Source organism: Aedes aegypti, chromosome 2 (genome assembly GCF_002204515.2).
Source record: "Aedes aegypti strain LVP_AGWG chromosome 2, AaegL5.0 Primary Assembly, whole genome shotgun sequence".
Taxonomy (NCBI): Eukaryota; Metazoa; Arthropoda; class Insecta; order Diptera; family Culicidae; genus Aedes; species Aedes aegypti.
This window is the reverse complement of record NC_035108.1, coordinates 68918210-68937344: the sequence shown is the minus strand read 5'-3', so window position 1 is coordinate 68937344 and position 19135 is coordinate 68918210. Positions and strand designations below refer to the sequence as shown.

At 36.9% G+C, this 19135-nt stretch overlaps 2 protein-coding genes and 1 long non-coding RNA gene across 5 annotated transcripts in view; all 3 read right to left on the bottom strand.

Moving 5' to 3' along the window:
* LOC5572342 (iodotyrosine deiodinase 1) overlaps positions 1-11531 on the bottom strand; it is a 28735-nt gene extending 17204 nt beyond the window's left edge. The window contains exons 1-3 of one of the 3 annotated variants that reach the window (XM_021841137.1): positions 11438-11531; positions 10937-11001; positions 10497-10738 (exon numbers count right to left, since the gene is read on the bottom strand). In XM_021841137.1, coding sequence (XP_021696829.1) covers positions 10497-10707 — 211 coding nt within the window. In that variant the 5' untranslated portion in view covers positions 10708-10738; positions 10937-11001; positions 11438-11531. The other 2 variants (XM_021841138.1, XM_021841139.1) reach the window with 2 other exon arrangements.
* On the bottom strand, positions 1171-1990 carry LOC110675630. Its single transcript, XR_002499661.1, has 2 exons — positions 1477-1990; positions 1171-1419 (listed from the first exon to the last, which is right to left on the bottom strand). It is a non-coding gene; the product is annotated as an uncharacterized LOC110675630 (long non-coding RNA).
* A 223-nt stretch (positions 11532-11754) lies between the features above and the next one.
* Positions 11755-12395, bottom strand: LOC5572340 (CCAAT/enhancer-binding protein gamma; the record flags this gene model as incomplete). The annotated part of the gene is made up of 2 exons (XM_001660253.2): positions 11755-12190; positions 12270-12395. Coding segments are annotated over 2 exons (474 nt in total), but the record flags the coding sequence as incomplete, so codon positions are not given.
* Positions 12396-19135: the final 6740 nt, after the last annotated feature.

Below are 19135 nucleotides of genomic sequence, written 5' to 3'. Positions count from 1 at the left end.
AACAGAATCAATGTGAATCGATTAAAAAAAATGACGGAACTATTCATGAAGTGCTCACTTAGAGAATAAAAACAGTTTGTGAGCAATATCTTGAAACTTAGGAAGTACAATATAGAGTGATTCCAAGCAACAGCACCAAAATTTGGTAAATTTTTTAATTCATTTTTTTCTATTGAGCTGAAACTTTGCACAGTTTCCCAGTTCCATCTAAATCGTCATTTTCCGATATCAAATCTTCAAGTTGAGTCACGACTAACTTTTCAAAAGGGTGTATGTGAAAATGGTTCAAAAATATTCAAAAAGCTGCACAGCAAAAACGGTTCGTTCGTTTCCACATCCTCAGGTCCTAATTGGGTCCTAAATTTTTTAATGAAATCTTGTTTTTATTTAATAACACGAAAGAGCATGTTACTGCAACCAGAGTCTATGAATGAAGAGTTGCGCGAAGAGTGAAACCAAATCTACCTATCGAACTGTCAAACCGTCTACCTATCGAGCAGCCCAGCAAAATAGATAGGGGCTGTTTTCGAAGACGAAGAAGAGGAGGCATTCAAAGAAGTCTCTTCGCGCAACTCTGTGTATATAAACTCTGACTGCAACTACTTTAGCAATTTTTCCCGCTCAAATAAGGACTATATCATGTTGAAACTTTAATTTAAAAATTAGGACCATAAATGAACCTTGACACTTTTGATCATGTTTGACGTTCGCTTAGTCGTCAAAAACACCACAGGGCTTTTAGTTTTAACACTGGGGTTGTTCCTAACTGACATATCGGAAGGGACACGGAAAACAAAATATACCCAAAAATTTGAGTTTAAGCCAAGGGGTGTGACAAAATCTAAAGAAACATAAAAAATGGTTTTTGGGCTTAAACCAACGGAGAACATTAAAAAATTGAGTAAACATGTGTTTTTGGCCTAAACTTAAGCGTTTAGCACTAAAATTGGGACAGGGCTTTAGGACCCTATTTGAAGAGGTTTCTTCGTACACGCTTAAAAAATGTTACACTAGATAGCTTAAATACCATACTAAAACCATATTCGGTGCATTTTTACGTATTAAGCTTGGCTAGTATAAACGGGTTTTATATCGATGAATGATTTTTTGGGAGTTATACATTTAAATGCATAAAAATCTTAAATTCTATATATTGAATAAAATCAACCATTTTCATTAAATAACTGTAAACAAAAGCATCGAAAACGTGAGGAAGGAAAACAGCATGTAAAGTGTTTATTTTCATTTGTATTGTATCTTACATCTAATTCCTTACAAGTGTATTTAGCTTTCCTGTTTATAGTTCATTCTTCCTCGGATCCGTTTCCGCATCGATTAAAATCCGTTATCCACATCCTTGCCGCAGTTACTTCTGATTAGCTCACGATGTTCGGAATGGAGCTCCTTTAGCAAAATGAACTGAAATTGTTAGATATGATCACTAAACACCGATATGAATACGACAAACCAACTTACCTTATCGCTATTCATCCATTCATTTTGTTATTTTTTCTTGCCGCAGCTTCCCTGGGATGAAAATTCCTTCAATGAAGTTGTTTCATATGACTACTGGATACAATAGACTTTCAAATAGAATGATATACTGGCGGGTGATCTACTGTGAATCATGATGTTTAGAGCAATAAATTCCCGTTCCAGTTCTTCGTTCGACAGTTTTCACTCGCGACACTATTAAACGATCACATAATATCGAATTCAAGCGACATTGATGAATTATTGAAGAACGTGATCGGATTTCGATGAGATGAGAGCCGAATGAAACCAGATACCAGATGTAAGTCCGAACAGTAACATGAATCTCTAGAAAAGCACGGCAAAAAATTAATCAATAATAAGCATCATGAAGTATAAAATGTAATATAGCAACGATTGATTTTTAAGATTACCAATGATTAAAAAGGAATAATGTATGAAAAATAATATATCTCATACTAATTAGTATTTTCCATTTTCTCCGTGTACAGCTTCGTTGATTTCACGGTATTTTTTCTCGGGATAATTGACGTAACCCATCTTCGTCCATTTAATCGGAGTCACTTTTATTCCAGCTATCCCTTCGTTGAAGCGTTCGATGTTGACCTTCTGGATGCACTCATCTTCTGATTGATTTGTTGAAACAGATGTCGCTGATGGTACCGTGGCAAGACTATCTGCACTTGGTACTTCTGGTAACTCCTCAGTTGTTGTCGGTGCATCTAGTAATTCCTCAGTTGTTGTTGTTTTCGAACTTCCTGCAACCTGATCCACCGATGATGTACAGATTGCCCGTTTGTCAACGTTTAAACGGCAGGACGTACAAATGCGTAAATTTGTATTCAATGTAGACATTGGAGCATAACCAGCCGCTTTCAGTTTATCTATGGTGCTTTCGGTGAGATTTCGTAGCTCTTTCGAACACTTTTTTTCTGCAAACGGCCTGCAACAGTTGAGAAAGCGACTACTCATGTTGCTCGATAGATTTTAATAAACAAAATCACTTTTAAGTTTTTACTGACTAGTTTGGTGTCGTTTGCTTGACTGAAGAAAAATTTTACAATTAAATCTTTTATAACCATAGTGGTAGTATATTTTTAGCTTTTTCGTGAGTATGTTCATGGTATGTACCTATCATGTTTTTGATGTTGTTGAAGTTACTCGCTTTCTCCCAAATATGATTAACAAAGTCTATTCTCTACCAAGGCGGGTCTATACCCAGGTGTAATCAGATTTTAACTTTGTGGAGAAAACCAGCGTCGAGAAAACCGACCTGCTTTACGTATACTAGATCACCTGGGTATAGACCCGCCTTGTTCTCTACGAGGTAAACTTTTTGAAGGTAAACTAGTCGTATACCTGTATAAAAAACTTTTTTTGTAGCTTTTGTCTTCAATATTAGATTTCTTATAGGTTTCTTTTATCAAAAGGTTTCAACACTATTGAGAGAATTTTTCTTCAGTTACGTACAATAAAAAATATGACACTATCAAGACTTTAGATCACAACACTGGATCGCGTCTAACTTTCTAATAGATGCTATAATAGTTATGAATAATTAAATAAAATATCATGAAAACAACTTGTTAACCTCATGTGGTACCCTTAACAAAAAATTCAGCAACAAACTGCGGTCCTAAAAAAAATTAACAATGAAAAAAAAAATTCACTAAGTGTCAAATTTGTGAAATATTTGAAATGTCATAACTTTTTTGTTTATTGGCTTACCATCACCAAATTTTTATGGTAGATAGCTAATATAATGGACCGTTTTCCCTCAAAAAATTACGTTGGTATTCCGATAGGGTTTTGAGATATTTGAGTTTTTGTGACAAAAATGATGTTTTTTAATGCAAAAAAAATTTTTTTTTACTGTGTGTATTTTTTTTGGAATCTTTATTTAGTTGTCTAACTTTGTTTCTTTAGTTGTCTAACAATCGAACGAACCGTGTTTGCTGTGCAGCTTTTTGAATATTTTTGAACCATTTTCACATACACCCTTTTGAAAAGTTAGTCGTGACTCAACTTGAAGATTTGATATCGGAAAATGACGATTTAGATGGAACTGGAAAACTGTGCAAAGTTTCAGCTCAATAGAAAAAAATGAATTAAAAAATTTACCAAATTTTGGTGCTGTTGCTTGGAATCACTCTATATTGTACTTCCTAAGTTTCAAGATATTGCTCACAAACTGTTTTTATTCTCTAAGTGAGCACTTCATGAATAGTTCCGTCATTTTTTTTAATCGATTCACATTTTTTTAGGACCGCAGTTTGTTGCTGAATTTTTTGTTAAGGGTACCACATGAGGTTAACAAGTTGTTGTTTTCATGATATTTTATTTAATTATTCATAACTATTATAGCATCTATTAGAAAGTTAGACACGATCCAGTGTTGTGATCTAAAGTCTTGATAGTGTCATATTTTTTATTGTACGTAACTGAAGAAAAATTCTCTCAATAGTGTTGAAACCTTTTGATAAAAGAAACCTATAAGAAATCTAATATTGAAGACAAAAGCTACAAAAAAAGTTTTCTATACAGGTATACGACTAGTTTACCTGCAAAAAGTTTACCTCGTAGAGAACAAGGCGGGTCTATACCCAGGTGATCTAGTATACGTAAAGCAGGTCGGTTTTCTCGACGCTGGTTTTCTCCACAAAGTTAAAATCTGATTACACCTGGGTATAGACCCGCCTTGGTAGAGAATAGACTTTGTTAATCATATTTGGGAGAAAGCGAGTAACTTCAACAACATCAAAAACATGATAGGTACATACCATGAACATACTCACGAAAAAGCTAAAAATATACTACCACTATGGTTATAAAAGATTTAATTGTAAAATTTTTCTTATAGGTTTCTTATAGGTTTCTTTTATCAAAAGGTTTCAACACTATTGAGAGAATTTTTCTTCAGTTACGTACAATAAAAAATATGACACTATCAAGACTTTAGATCACAACACTGGATCGTGTCTAACTTTCTAATAGATGCTATAATAGTTATGAATAATTAAATAAAATATCATGAAAACAACTTGTTAACCTCATGTGGTACCCTTAACAAAAAATTCAGCAACAAACTGCGGTCCTAAAAAAAATTAACAATGAAAAAAAAAATTCACTAAGTGTCAAATTTGTGAAATATTTGAAATGTCATAACTTTTTTGTTTATTGGCTTACCATCACCAAATTTTTATGGTAGATAGCTAATATAATGGACCGTTTTCCCTCAAAAAATTACGTTGGTATTCCGATAGGGTTTTGAGATATTTGAGTTTTTGTGACAAAAATGATGTTTTTTAATGCAAAAAAAATATTTTTTTTTACTGTGTGTATTTTTTTTTGGAATCTTTATTTAGTTGTCTAACTTTGTTTCTTTAGTTGTCTAACAATCGAACGAACCGTTTTTGCTGTGCAGCTTTTTGAATATTTTTGAACCATTTTCACATACACCCTTTTGAAAAGTTAGTCGTGACTCAACTTGAAGATTTGATATCGGAAAATGACGATTTAGTTGGAACTGAAAAACTGTGCAAAGTTTCAGATATTTTTGAAATGGTCGATCAGAATCGACTTGCATGCCTCCGTGGAATCCCTCTATAGTGAACAATTCGAGTTCGATTTCCAATAGTACACGATTAGGTTCAGTTACAAGATTTAAGGACATATAGGAAGGAATCCCTGTCATGGCAGTGAAAATGGCTTCCTCACATATACAAACACATTTCTGGAAGTCCATATTATTTATCAAAATATTTCACTTACCTACACTAAGTTCACTCCCAAATTGCTAACGAGACATCAGAACACTATTACCTTACGATTTCCGTAGATTCAACACTAGTAGCTGGTGGAAATTTCACGAACCGTGCTAATTTTCAACACGGACGGTTAACTTTGCTACAATTTTTTACACTTATCCGCCTGCGAACGAAAAAACACTTTTCGCCGAATTTTACCACTTTTGCTAAACGTAGAACCTCCAACACTGTTTACTTTCACTACTTGTTAATTAAAGAACAATTACTGGTTGATTTCTGATGAAAACAACTTAAAATTTCATCAAACCGTGCTAAAAACAATCACTTGATCACAGTATTTCGCTTTTTTTTATTTTTCTAATTTTACGCCGGCTGCTCGCTTGCAGGGCTGTCAGATACGTTGATGGTTACGTACGACATCAATCAATCTTATTTAGTCGAAGGGGAATAGACTCGAATTGAAGTAGCGATTACTGGCAACAACGTCTTATCAATTATAATTTCGCTATAACCAACAAATAGTAGAATATTTTTTGTGTACCACTACTTTTATACAGTTATTAGTGGATTCAAAGGAGTTTCACCTTAATCTGCAGTGCACTACCTCAGATGTTGTTTTCTAACATAGTGAACTGAAATTAATCTGATTACGTTTTGACTTACACTTTTTTAAACCCCGTAAGTAACTAATCACTAAAATAACTATTTTTGGCACCACGCTACCAGCCATTTATGCTCTTTATGTCTATGCGTCTTGTCTTTGCCCTTTCTAGGACGCCGTTTGAATCCATTATTGCTGGAGCTAGGTATATGCTCTCATTTCGCTTATGCGATTCTCTTTCTACAAAGTAGGTACCCCATCCACGTTCTTTTTTTTCTGTCTTATCGGGAGATGATGAAATCTTAAATCTGAGAGCTTAAACACTAGGGAAAGTGTACCGGTATTCGCCATGTACCAGTTATTCGTCACCTGGAATAATATATGTTTTACGACATATACGGTTGCCAATTGTTTAGCGTTCGCTAAATAGCTTTAAGATGATACGGAAACATTCTTGGAAACCGCAAAATTTTCTCAGAAAGTAATAGAAAAAAATCATTTTCCTTAAAATCACAGACAAACAGACGTCACACTCTCAATGCTGTCCATCGACCAACTTTTTAACGATCAATTCGAATATATGGTAGGTGGTCAATCGCCAACCCGCAGCGCTTGCGTCGTTTTTGTTCGTGTTTGACGTTTACACACTACCGCCACCTGTTGGTCCATCGGCCAACTACAGAGTTTTTAGCATTGGGCGTACATGTTTTCGTGACTATGATTTTGATCGCAATTTGTTCTAAGTGTTACGTCTGTTTCTCTGTGTTAAAATGTTTGCTCCTTTGCACCTATTTTTTGCCACGGTGTTCCTAATTCGCCATCCTCCATAAGAAATCAATGTAGATGGCGAATTCAGGAACCGAAATTGAATCGTGGCGAACACTGGTGCTAGTAGTCCAGTATTCGCCACCTCCATTTTTGATACAAAAACAAAGTTTCTGATTAGTTTTTATATTTTCCCTGCTGAGCATGGATTGAAAGCTTTCGTTTAATGTATTGACAGTATCTAAAGGTCTTTTGATTTTTATATAAACAATATTTTTCCTTAGGGTGGCTAAAACTGTTACACCTCCCCTATCAGGTGCTGCCACTCATTTGCTAGTTTTCAATTAAATAAAGCCGATATTTTAGCCGATATTTAGACATATCATGAACGTATAGGTATTATCTGACGAATTTCATCTGCTTCTCTTACACAACAGCTGATAGATTTCAGGGGCGTAAAATGTGTGACAGAATCTAATAGGAGACCTGACTGTGTGGCGATGGCACAACTCCCAATTTAGCCTCTGGAGCCGACCTCGGTGATCGCTTGAACCGATTTCTGAAAGAGATTATAGAACATATTAATCTATACGTGTATGTTTTTGTTAGGAGCTCTCACTGAGATAGAAGGCTAAGTACGTGCGCTTAAGGCTCAAGAATCCATCATCCAATGATCAAAAATTATAAACCGGTTTTTTCGTTCATGTTTGAAAAAATTCTTATGAAAATCTATCACCGCATTACAGATAGCAAGTGCAATGCAATAAAAGATTTTTATGAACATTGCTTCGATTTTGAGCAAAAAAAAACTGGTTTCGAAAGTATGTGAAATGACGACAGCTTGTTTTCTTCTTTAAAAGTAACACTCTTCGTGTAACGTTTATATTTGAATCTAGATAATAAAATTGTTGGACGAAACGAATAGGATTGTCCTTTAATTACACCATTCAATAATTAAAATTCTAAATCTCCCCACGCTTTACCATGCTTTTTGTGAGATTGTTACGTTTCCCACTCCCTGAAAGCGTTGAGTAATTTTTGGCCGCTCTTGTTATAGATCGTTGCACGCTTGACCTAACCTCGAAACTCCATATAAAAAAATGTCAATAATTCCAGCAGTGAATGTCAACTCCATATAAAATAAATCTAAACAATTCCAGCAGTGAGTGTCAAAGAGCAGGACATTCAGTTGAGCGTGATGAAAGAGGGACAGAGAAGGAGAATTTTTCGTGACGTCACCATGCACTCTTCTATACTCCACTGCACTGTGACGTCACGCATCAATTTTGACAGGTACTGGTCCTGTTGTTTACAGTTTGGACTTAGTACTTTTTTCGAATCATTCTTAATTTCGTGAAAGTTTGCAGCGAGGAGAGGTCAAATCCACTGCAGATACTCACGGATCGTATTATTCTATCTTCCTACCGTGGAAAATCGTCACCATCAGCATGCTGGTGATAGAAATGCGAATATGAAAAAATGATGGAAAAAACGACTAAGTCCGAAACGTAAACAACAGGACCAGCAGCTGTCAAATAAGTGAGGTTAGGCTCGTCATATGCAGCGCTCTATGGGCTATTTTGCGGTAGTGCTTCGTGAAGCCCAAGCAGGACAGTTCGATTTTGCGTCATCCTATAGATTTAGCTCACGGTTTCGCGCGTGTTTTCGTCACTGGAGTTTTTTTTTGTTTTTTCCTGTTTTGGAGCGTCTTGCTGGGTAGTGCTTCGTGAAGCCCAAGCAGGACAGTTCGGTTTTGCGTCGTCCGATAGATTTAGCTCACGGCTGGGAGGGAGGCACCGATACTACACACGAAATAAAGAAAAACGTTTGTTTGAACTACAAGATAACTCCAGCTTGCCAACAACAATCAAGGCAGGTTTGGAGAAAACCGCTAGTTTTCTTTTGTTGTGTACTTTCGATCTTTCCTGGCAAACATGGAAAAAGGGCCACAGTTTCCTATGCACTAAATATTAGTTTTCATTGGAAAAAGTAAAACGATGCGTTTTTCAATGCTTCATATTCAATCAGTTGAAAGGTGCTCACACGACATTACTTGCATTATGTGCATGAATTGATTTTCATTCAATTTTTGTCACTTTTGATGAAATGCGAAATTGTGTTTCAATCAGTTACGCGCTTTTTCAATGTTAGTTCAATGTTTGAGATCTGGGCTCACAGTGACAGTTCGTGACAGCGGAATCCCGGCTCACTATGACGTACTGGAATTTTGTATTGGTTTCTCCCTCCCAGGCTCACGGTTTCGCGCGTGTTTTCGTCGCTGGAGATTTCTTTTTTTTTGGTTTTTTTTCTGTTTTGAAGCCCAAGCAGGACAGTTCGGTTTTGCGTCATCCTATAGATTTGGCTCACGGTTTCGCGCATGTTTTCGTCGCCGGAGATTTTTTTTCTGTTTTGGAGCGTCTTGCTGGGTAGTGCTTCGTGAAGCCCAAGCAGGACAGTTTTTACATTCAGAAATGGAATAGTGAAAAGTGAAAAATGAAAAAGTGATTTGTTTGATTTGTGTCCTCAGTACTGTTGGTTTTTGGCTGCCCTAAGTTCACCGAACCATCCGGAAGTGACAGGCAGCACATAAATTTAGAGAATCAATCCGGTGAGTTTGGTCCAGTATGATACTTTTTCTTTTGTGAGTCTTCCGGATCGTTTTTGTCCGCGTCGTGGAACTTCTGATCGTTTCTTGAACGGAAAATGTTATTTTCGGAGTTTGATAATTATGTTCAGATTGCGCATTCTGTCCGGGCGGGTGTTACGCAACTAACAATCGGTTGTGGATGCTTTTTAACCGTTCGATGACCCTGGAGGGATCGATTCTGCTTTTCGTATAATTTTGAGCAGAAAAAACCGACTGTGTTATCCTAGGGTGTTTAGTTCGAACGCGCTTCCTTTCGTTTTTCGATTATCTGAAAATACAGTACCACCCAGTACTGTTTTTCAATGGGCACAGTACAGTTTTTGAATAGGCGTGATTTTTTTTTACGCGTATCGTTATTTTATACAATCCGATGACCTTGGAAGGATCGGTTTTGCTTTTTACTGGTTATTGAGCAAAAATATTACTGCACTATCGACAAGCATTTCGCGAAATACTATTTATACTATAAATAAGCTATTGTTTTCTCTTTTGATTGTCGGCATTCAAAAGATTAATTTGAAAACGCTCAAACAAATATTTATGGTCTATCGCCAGCTTTCTAGGCGAATCCTGACAATATACCACAGACAAACAGACGTCACACTCTCATCATTGGCCATCGACCACCTTTTTAACGGTCGGTTCAAAAATATGGTAGGTGGCCGATTCACCACCCGCAGCGCTCGCATCGTTTTTGTTCGTGTTTGACGTTTGCACACTACCACCATCTGTTGGCCTATCGGCCAAACACACCGATTTTAGTATTGGGCGTACATGTCCTCGTGACTATGATTTTGATCGACATTTGTTCTAAGTATTACGTCTGTTTGTCTGTGAATATACCTTCCCCAACCTCCAACTCCGTAGCACTTATGAGGGTGTCGCTGAGTCGGTGGCCTCTCATTAAGTAAGTGCTACATCAACATTTCCTTCCCCTATCCCAAGTTACGGTAAAGATGGGCGTGGCCGGGAATAGCGATATTCATGCTTTTATTATTCTTGTTTATGATATGAACAAGGTATACTCCCCTGCCTTGTTCTTGAAAGTAGTCAGGATGAGATTATTAAAAAGAAACATGAATGTTGCTAGTATCCAATCTACGAAGTATACCGTAACTACGCTAACGCTAACGCTCTTGTTATGGGCTATTTTGCATCGCTTTTGCATATTAATTATGTTTGTAACACAATGCAAATAGTATACCATGATTGTTACAATTACCTCCGACATATTCCATGCCATCCAGTTTCTCCTTGGTCCCATTAGTCACAGATGTAGTTGCACTGCTTTTCGTTTTCTTGCTACCGTAGCGATGCTTATCATAAAGGAATATGAACAGATACATCACCACCAGAATCGGGAACACATACTTCCAGCAACTCAGGATCAATGATTGATCAAAGGCCCGAAAAAGCTCGTCCATGAGACCCATTTTCGCGGAGTTTCAAAATTAGCAAGTTTTGCTGGATGATAAACGAGTAGAAGAAAATTAGTTCTTCAAGATGCTTCGATGGTAATGCATCACGTTCTTAACCACTACTGAAAGCTGCGTTGTTAGGTTAATGTGCCTGAAGCGCGAACTCTAAGTACACATCACTCAACTGCTTCTCGACGTTCCATTGACACTGATTTTTTTTTCTTCCTAAGCTACTCGCACTTACTAGTCACACATTATTGCTCTCTTAGCTATGTACACTGAACAGCAGGGCTGGTTTCGATCGCGTGTCTAAAAAATAAGAACTTTTGAGACAACATGCCTTGAAAAAGAACTCCTAAAAATATCGTTGAAAGAACTTTTAGACTCTTGATGAAATTATTGAAATAACTACGGGATGAAGTACTGGAGGAAATCCTAGAAAATTGTTTGGATGAACTCTAAAAGTAACCTAAGATTCAGTTGATTGAAGAATTCATGCAGTGTTCTTAATAGATTTCCTCGATCCCTTGAGGAATATTCGGATTAATTCTTTTTCTAGACTTTACATTCTCCTTGAAACAGTGCCTGTTTCTCAGCTTAGTGTTCAATTATAAACAGTTGTAAACTGAGAGCTTTCTTTGTTTAAGTTGCCATTTTGCATTTTTATATCGTGTGGTATAAGTACTATGATACCATCCATTAGAAATAGATACTGCTTTGAAACTTGTATAAAAAAGTGACCAACTATTTAAAATGAGACCTGCTACCAGCCCTGTTAAACTGCAAAATTATAATCACGCCTTCGCCCGCAGAGCTCGCGTACGACCTACTGAACGATGAGAGACAGTCGCACGCTATCGGCTGACCTTTGAGCGTTTTACGCTCTAAGCCTTTCATTTTAAACCCCTCTGAAGCTGCATGCCATTGCCTAATAGGCAGTGCCTATCTATCTCGAGCTCAAAGCAGTAGCACGCGTTTGAAAGATAAGACAATCATTTTAGCAAGCTCTACATCCGTTACACGGGACATTCGGTATGTTCTAGCTTGATCTTATCACCTTTCTTTAGTATCGACTTATAACATTGTTAAAATATCAAATTATCCGTACAATTTACACCCTAATCTTACAAACAAAAACTTACAGAATGACCTAACTCTTCCTGGAAGAACCCGCTTTGCTACTCCGACTGCTACCCGCCTTTTGACCGTTCCCGGACTTATTCTTCCGCTTGCTGCTATCCCTGCCCTCGTCACTTCCCTCATCCTCCCCCTCCCCTTCTTCGTCAGAGCTCTTGAGCAGTTCCGCCAGATTCACTCCAACCAGTTTGTCGGATTTGGCCTGCGCCTGAGTGAGGAACAGCTCCTTCAGGAACTTCAGCTCCTTGGTTTGATTTTTTATTTTATCCTCCAGGATTTGGTTCTTGATCCGAAGATCGTTGACCTTGTGTTGGGTTTCTTCGGTGCGTTGCTTGGACTTGACGCGACTTCGCTTGACGGCCTGAGAAGAGTTTGATGATAAATAGATAAGGCACTTTGTAAGGATGATGAAATCGGGTCAATCGTGGTGCGATACCAACCTCATTGTTTCGGTTCCGCTTCTTACGATAGTCGTCGTCGTCTTCGTCCGTTGTGGGCGCTTTCCGTTTCGGGGCATTCTCGTCTATAGAGTGTGGCGTGAAGTTTTGGAACAATAATTTTACGATTTAATCACTATTTTTTGAAGTACACCAAGCGTACAGAGCAAAACATTTGAATGCGAAAGAAAGCCAAAGATGAACGTCAAAACGATGTAAATGATACGCACCACTACACTGAAACTCCGAAACAAAATAAAGTGTCCACAGGGCTGTGAGCCAAATTAATCATTAACAAATTATGTTATGATATTTATTCCCTTTATTTCAAGCGTGTGCTAGAATAAGAGCGTATGTCGCATGATCGATTTCTCTTCATCGATCCTCTCTTCTTTGAATAAAGGTGACAAGATGCGGGTTTGTTAGCATTTTTTTTTACTTCAGGACGCAAGGCAGCAATTCAATTATGCGTTCTGAGGTGAAAGAATGCAAACAAACCCGCATCTTGTCACCAATATTCAAAGAAGAGAGGATCGATTAAGAGAAATCGATCATGCGACTTACGCCCGGTGTCAAAATTGACAATTTTTGGCGTTATGAAATTTGTGAATGAACCCTAACCGTTCCACCTTGCATAAGGCAAAATGTATGCATTTCGATAGTCTAGTTCACAGCGTGTATTTCTGGAGCTCGATTTGAAAAGGTCGAATGTGACATTTTTTGACTATCTGGGATAACTCACCATGAAGTTTTTCAAACGAAATTCAATTCCTATTTAAAACAAAAAGCCTAATATTACATAATATACGTATCAAGACACAACACGAAATCCCTCCCATTAGGGGGCGTCCACAAATTACGTAACGCTCTAGGGGGAGGGGGGAGTAGGCTCAAGCGTTACGGCTCATATAAAATTTTGAAATTTTTCATACAAAAAGCGTTACGGACGGGGGGAGGGGGTCGAAAATTTCCAAATTTAGCGTTACGTAATAAATGGACGCTGCCTTAAACCATTTAACAAAATGAGAAAAATATACTCATTTTTTTATTTATGAGAATACAAAAGTTTTCCGTCTATGTGAGATTGTTTGAGGTTCATTCGAACTAATCGATACGACCTAACGCTAGTCACCGCTGCACATCGAACGGGCACGTTCAGACGTTTGACACCTGAAAATGTCCATACGTCAAAATACGATCGGACTGGTTGATGGTCAGTGAAGTACATACGACCCACCAGCCATCGTTGTATTCTCATCTCAATAATAGTGAATTTCTCGGATTGATTTGCAGTTAACATAACGCTTTTGCCATGTTAAACGTTTGCTGTTCGTTTTCTGGAACGCTACCATGTCCAATTCGCATGCCATACATCGAAGTCTGCCAGTTGGTGCACCAACTCCCTGGAGTAGTTGTGGATCCATCGAGGGAGGATCTTTTGGGAGACATCAAAAGTTATGCATCGTTGATAGCCGCTGGATTAGAAACCGAAAGAAACAGCTTTTCTTAGAATATCACTGAGTCGATTGTACTTTCAATATCGACTCATAGAGGTTTGACTGTACAAAAATACTGCAAGCTTTCGGAATATAAAATAAGAAAATAAAAGAGACTAACGGCTCTCTAAAAATAAGTTTAGATATTTAAAAAACGTTTTCAATAATAAATCTTCGATCTGTTTAGTTTCAGAACACATTAACTCGTTTTTAAGGACTCAGTTTCAAGGCCTGGGCTACCGTCTGATGAAGTCAGCATATACGAAGCTGGTGAATTAACGGACGAAGACGTGTCAGGAAAGATGAAGGGATTGATTGGTGTTCATCCAAGCATTGGCAAGGGGAGACTGATCCATTGATGTTTCCAGTTGCCCAGCCGGTGCGGACCGGTTTTGCCATGGAATCAGTGTTACTGGATTCGCTTGAAGGTTGGATGGCGAATGGATGCTCATTCCCATCGATGAAATCGATCCCGAAGCTGTTTTTTCACTGGAACCATCAAGTGAAGAGATTACTAATCTGCGATCTGGCGGGTCTTTAGTTGGGGTCTTTCCATAGGAATGTTCTTCCGTAAATTCCTTTCATCAAACCAAACGATTTGTTTTCGAAAAATCGCCGCTTCTGTAAAAGGAACATTATTACACTAAAATAATGTTTTAATTTTGAGAAACTTACCTGGCATTGAATTGAATCCACTCATTGTAAAAAAAAACTGTTTAACGAGACAAAATCAATACTACAGGTGCGTCGCATCAGCTTTTCCATTTATTTTGATAGCTGTCGCTCATAGGACCTTTGGTGACAAAAGGTCGAATACACGTTTTATCGGAATTAGGCGTTTTTGTTACTTTCGACCTTATGCACAATAGGACGAATGAACAAATTTGCACTGTTCCTAGTTTTTGTTCATTACGTCGAAGTGTTAACTTTTATTTTATTTTTAAAGAAATATAATATCAAAATGATATTTGAACCGCATATTAAACTGAGTAAAATCTACCTAATGGTGAAATTAGCAGAATTTATTTACTTTTGTTACTTACGACCTTTTCTAATCGAGCTCCAGATTTATATTAGGGCAGTGAGCATATATAATGCAATTAGAAGACTGATTTACGGCTTATTCAAATGCTTATTGGTTACCTGGGATACTTGCTAACAACAGGCATGTTGATACACTTTCAGTCCGGTAGAACGGGATTCATATCACCAAAAATACAAAATTTATCATCATTTATGAAAAGCAAACAGTTGCACCTTAAGCACCGCCAACATATGTTCAATCGGAAGGATAAGACAATCCATGAGACAGCTGCGATCAGCTGGTTTTTTTGTTTACCATGTGATTTGACGTTTCGCGATGGGAATGACTTTCGATTACAAAGGAAAATGTAAAGCTCCGATAACACTCGCATGATTTATTTACTCTTTCATTTCGGTTGCATTCTCACTGTCAGTCCTATCACGAAAAGTTTTCATGGATAGCCTTATTTTGGCGCGCTCGAACTGACAAATCCTCCGTTGTGGTGAAATTTCTTCCGTCGTGATGTCGGACTGTTTTCAAAAACAGTCGAGATAAAAGCCGAGCTGGCAGAGCAATGACAGTAAGTTCGTTTAAAACTTCGCTTCGGAAATCCAACCGGCGAACACCAGATTGGTGCTGCGAAGTCAATAGATCTTAACTCCATAATGCATTACGGATAGGTGTTATACCTGAGCGATTCCACAGAAAAAGACGACTTTTTACCCAAATTTAATTTTTATATTTTTTGATTTGGAAGAAATTTTGCACATGTTCTCTTTATGCCCAAAAATGCCTTTTTGTATTATCGGTTCGCCATTTTGACTCTAGCCTTACTTTTGAGAAGGGTCTTAAAAAAATTCCTTAATAATTTTCAAAAAAAAAAAAAATATAACTTAGAAACGGTTTGTCCGATCAGTTTGGTGTCTTCCGCAAAGTTTTAGGTTATTGTTGGGACTATTTGGAAAAAAATATAAACTGTAAAAAAAATGTTGTAATTTTTATATTTCGAAAATAAAGCTAAATAAATAAATAAATAAATAAATCAATTTTCTCAAAAATAGTATTTTTGATTTTTTTATTTTTTTATGTGTTAAAGTAGACAAAAAATGAAGTCTTTTGCAGATGGAGAATTCATGGACTAAAACGTTATGATTTTTTAGAAAAAGGTGAATTTTTGAAAATGCTCATAATAAACTATTTAAATGTTTTTCAACTCGATTTTATGAAAGTACGCAAAATTTACAACAAAAAAGGTATACGAGAAAATCAGGCTAACATTCCCAAGTAACCAGTAAGCACGATAATGCGGCACGGTAACAGCATTATATGCGCATATAGGGTAATCATTTGATGCTTGTCAGTTTTATCGCAGACAGACGTTCAAGTTAGACTCAGCCACTTGTGTAAAAACATGGCCGCCACAAATCGCCAAGTGGCAATCAGCTAACAGATGGCGTTAGTGGCGTATGCGTCCCGCCACCACCCCGATCACATTTCGTTGACAGCATGACACACAACCGCTCCCACAGCCGGCGAGCTCAACGCTAAAAACTATGCACCTTTTTTTTTGCGCTAGGTGGGTGATGTTCCCTTTTGGATCTAATTTCTCATGTAAAAGTTAATTAAATCTTTTGTAATTTTTACCACAGGTTGGCATTTAATTTACTCACAGATTCATACTAGTATAATAACCTTGAATGATCGTTAGTCACGTAAAATAAAATGGCGTGAAAGTATCACAATTGTGTGAATCATTTTTAAAGTGATTGTTTTGATAGTTTTGTTCAGTGGGTGGTGGATTGGGTGGTAAGCGAGAAGTAGATGCCACGTGCTTTTACGAACTGTCACTGTACTGCAGCAATTTGCTCCCTAGGTGACACCACGGTAGAATTTACACAGGAATTTTGAATAAATTTGTTCCTGCTTAAACGTCTGTCTGCGCTAAAACCATATTCGGTCTATTCACCCCTTGCCATGCATATTTCAACATTATGATTCGCTAGTATAAATGACTTTTATATTACAGCATGCATATTGCGTGATTAATTTCGTCATGCATAAAAGGGTTTAATTCCTCATTACCATTTAAATATTTGTTTTTCTTATTATTTTTTATTTATCAATAATAAAACACAAGTTTGTGCGATGAATATCGATTTATTAACATGATATTATCCACTTCCATTCCGTTTTGACGATATTCTCGCAGAATCCATCATATCGAAACAGAAAGCTCTGCAGATCGTACGGATCCAATACGCTGTACCGCAACACAACACAACAACTTGGTCTCCGTTTGGGCCGATGTGAATCGATCAAATGAAATAGCGCTGTCACTTAAAGCAAATTAGTTGCCGGTTGTAGTAAAGATACTGACATACCGATTCTGGATCCTTTTCCGGATGAAGGATGCAGAAATGGAGGCGTCCATGACAGGCCAATCGGACCGAGATTTTGTTCTAAGGGAAAATAATGATTTAGTTTTATCAAATATACGCAACAGTGGTAACAACTGACTGGGAAACTTACCATTAATGGTGCCTGTCAAGATGCATGATTATCCGAATGTATTTTATCGCGACATTGAACTTTTGCAAACACAGACTTGAAAATTTGACTCTACGTTCGTGAAAGCTTCCGTTTTGTAGTGGAAGAAAATGGCTAGCAAATATTGTAAAGTCCCCAGAGTAATATCTGCTGCTATATGCATAACCGATAATATCTCAATAATAAGATTTGGAAAGTATAAAATAAATTTCAGCAGAGCATTTTTGTTATCAGTTCCAATGATTAAAGCGAACTTATAGTTGGAGTGTCATATATAAAATGTTAACTAGTATTTTCAGTTTTCTCCGTGTATATTTTTGTGGTCGGACAGAAACGTACCTAATAGTTGATTCAAGTACCCATGTTGGTATAAAAAAGAGCTGATGCAGCAAAGATACAAGCAAGTGATAATCAAGTGAAAAGTAAAAGATAGCTTAGAAAAATGAAGTATAAAATGAACACCATCAACAAAGGTTGTGTAAATGTGTTTTCAAAAAAGTGTTCAAAAAGTTACCGAGATCGTACGGAAAGTAATATTGCCAAATTAGTTGAACTAGGGTTTGCAGATGAAAATCAGCTTAATAAATAATTTGAAATTAGTGGTTCGTGTCGTTTACAATTGACCAAAAGAACAGCATTATCAAGCAGTGATGACTTATCAAGTAGTGAAGAGGAAGATGTTTGTATGGAAGAGGAAACAACAGAAGCATCAGCATAGGCAACTTCAATACAGTCAACGGATTCCAATATGAATATTCCTAGTCAGGAGTCATTGGAAGCAACGTCAGCAACTTCAATAGAATCAACGAACTCCAACTTGAATGTTTCTAGTAAGGAGACATTAGAAGTTAGGCAATTTTCAAACTAGTAAAAAAATTGTAAACATTATGAAAAAGTAAGAAATTTATATCAAAATAGGACGCTCCATCATTGTTTAAGAACATGAAATAAAATGCTATCAGAAAAAAATATTCTTTATTTTATCAACTCGAAAAACATCCGAAAACAACCAAAAGTTGTGAATTTTCAGTAAATTAATTTTAAAATCGCTGTATCTCGGAAACGGTAGCAATTAGCAAAATTTTCTCATATTGCGTACGTTCATAAAATCGGGTCGAAAAGCATTCACAAGGTTTATTTAGACCATATTGAAAAATTAACCTTATTTAAAAAATCATAACTTTTTTGTCCATGATTTCTTCCAAAGACTCAATTTTTTGTCTACTTTAAAATAAAAAAATAAAAAAAAAAAAAAACGATTTTTGAGAAAATGGATTTTTAAGCTTTATTTTCGAAATAAAAAAAAATACAAGATATTTTTTAACAGTGTATATTTTTTCCAGATAAAGTTTCAATAATAACCTAAAACTTTGCGGAAGACACCAAACCGATCAGACAAATAGTTTCTTAGTTTTAATTTTTTGAAAATTGTTAAGGCTTTTTTTCTTAGGCCCTTCTCAAAAGTAACGCTAGGGTAAAAATGGCACGGAGACGGAATTCAACTCAATTTTGGGTTGTTTCAACGCAATTCCGTAGTTGAGCGCAATAGACCAATCCAGTTGCCTGCGTAGTAGTGCAATGTTGACAAAATTTTCTTTGTTTGCTGTGAGAACTGTCACAACATTGCTTTTGTTTGCTGTGAGAATCCAAATATAAACAGAATTGCTGCAAAACAACGACTTCCTTGTTGGCCTGCCGTTGACCGAAAGCTCAATGACGTCAAACAAACATCGATACGTTTTCATTCTGAGGAAATCGACTTGTGTAAGATTGATTGTGCGTTGGTGTTCGTGGCAGTTTGC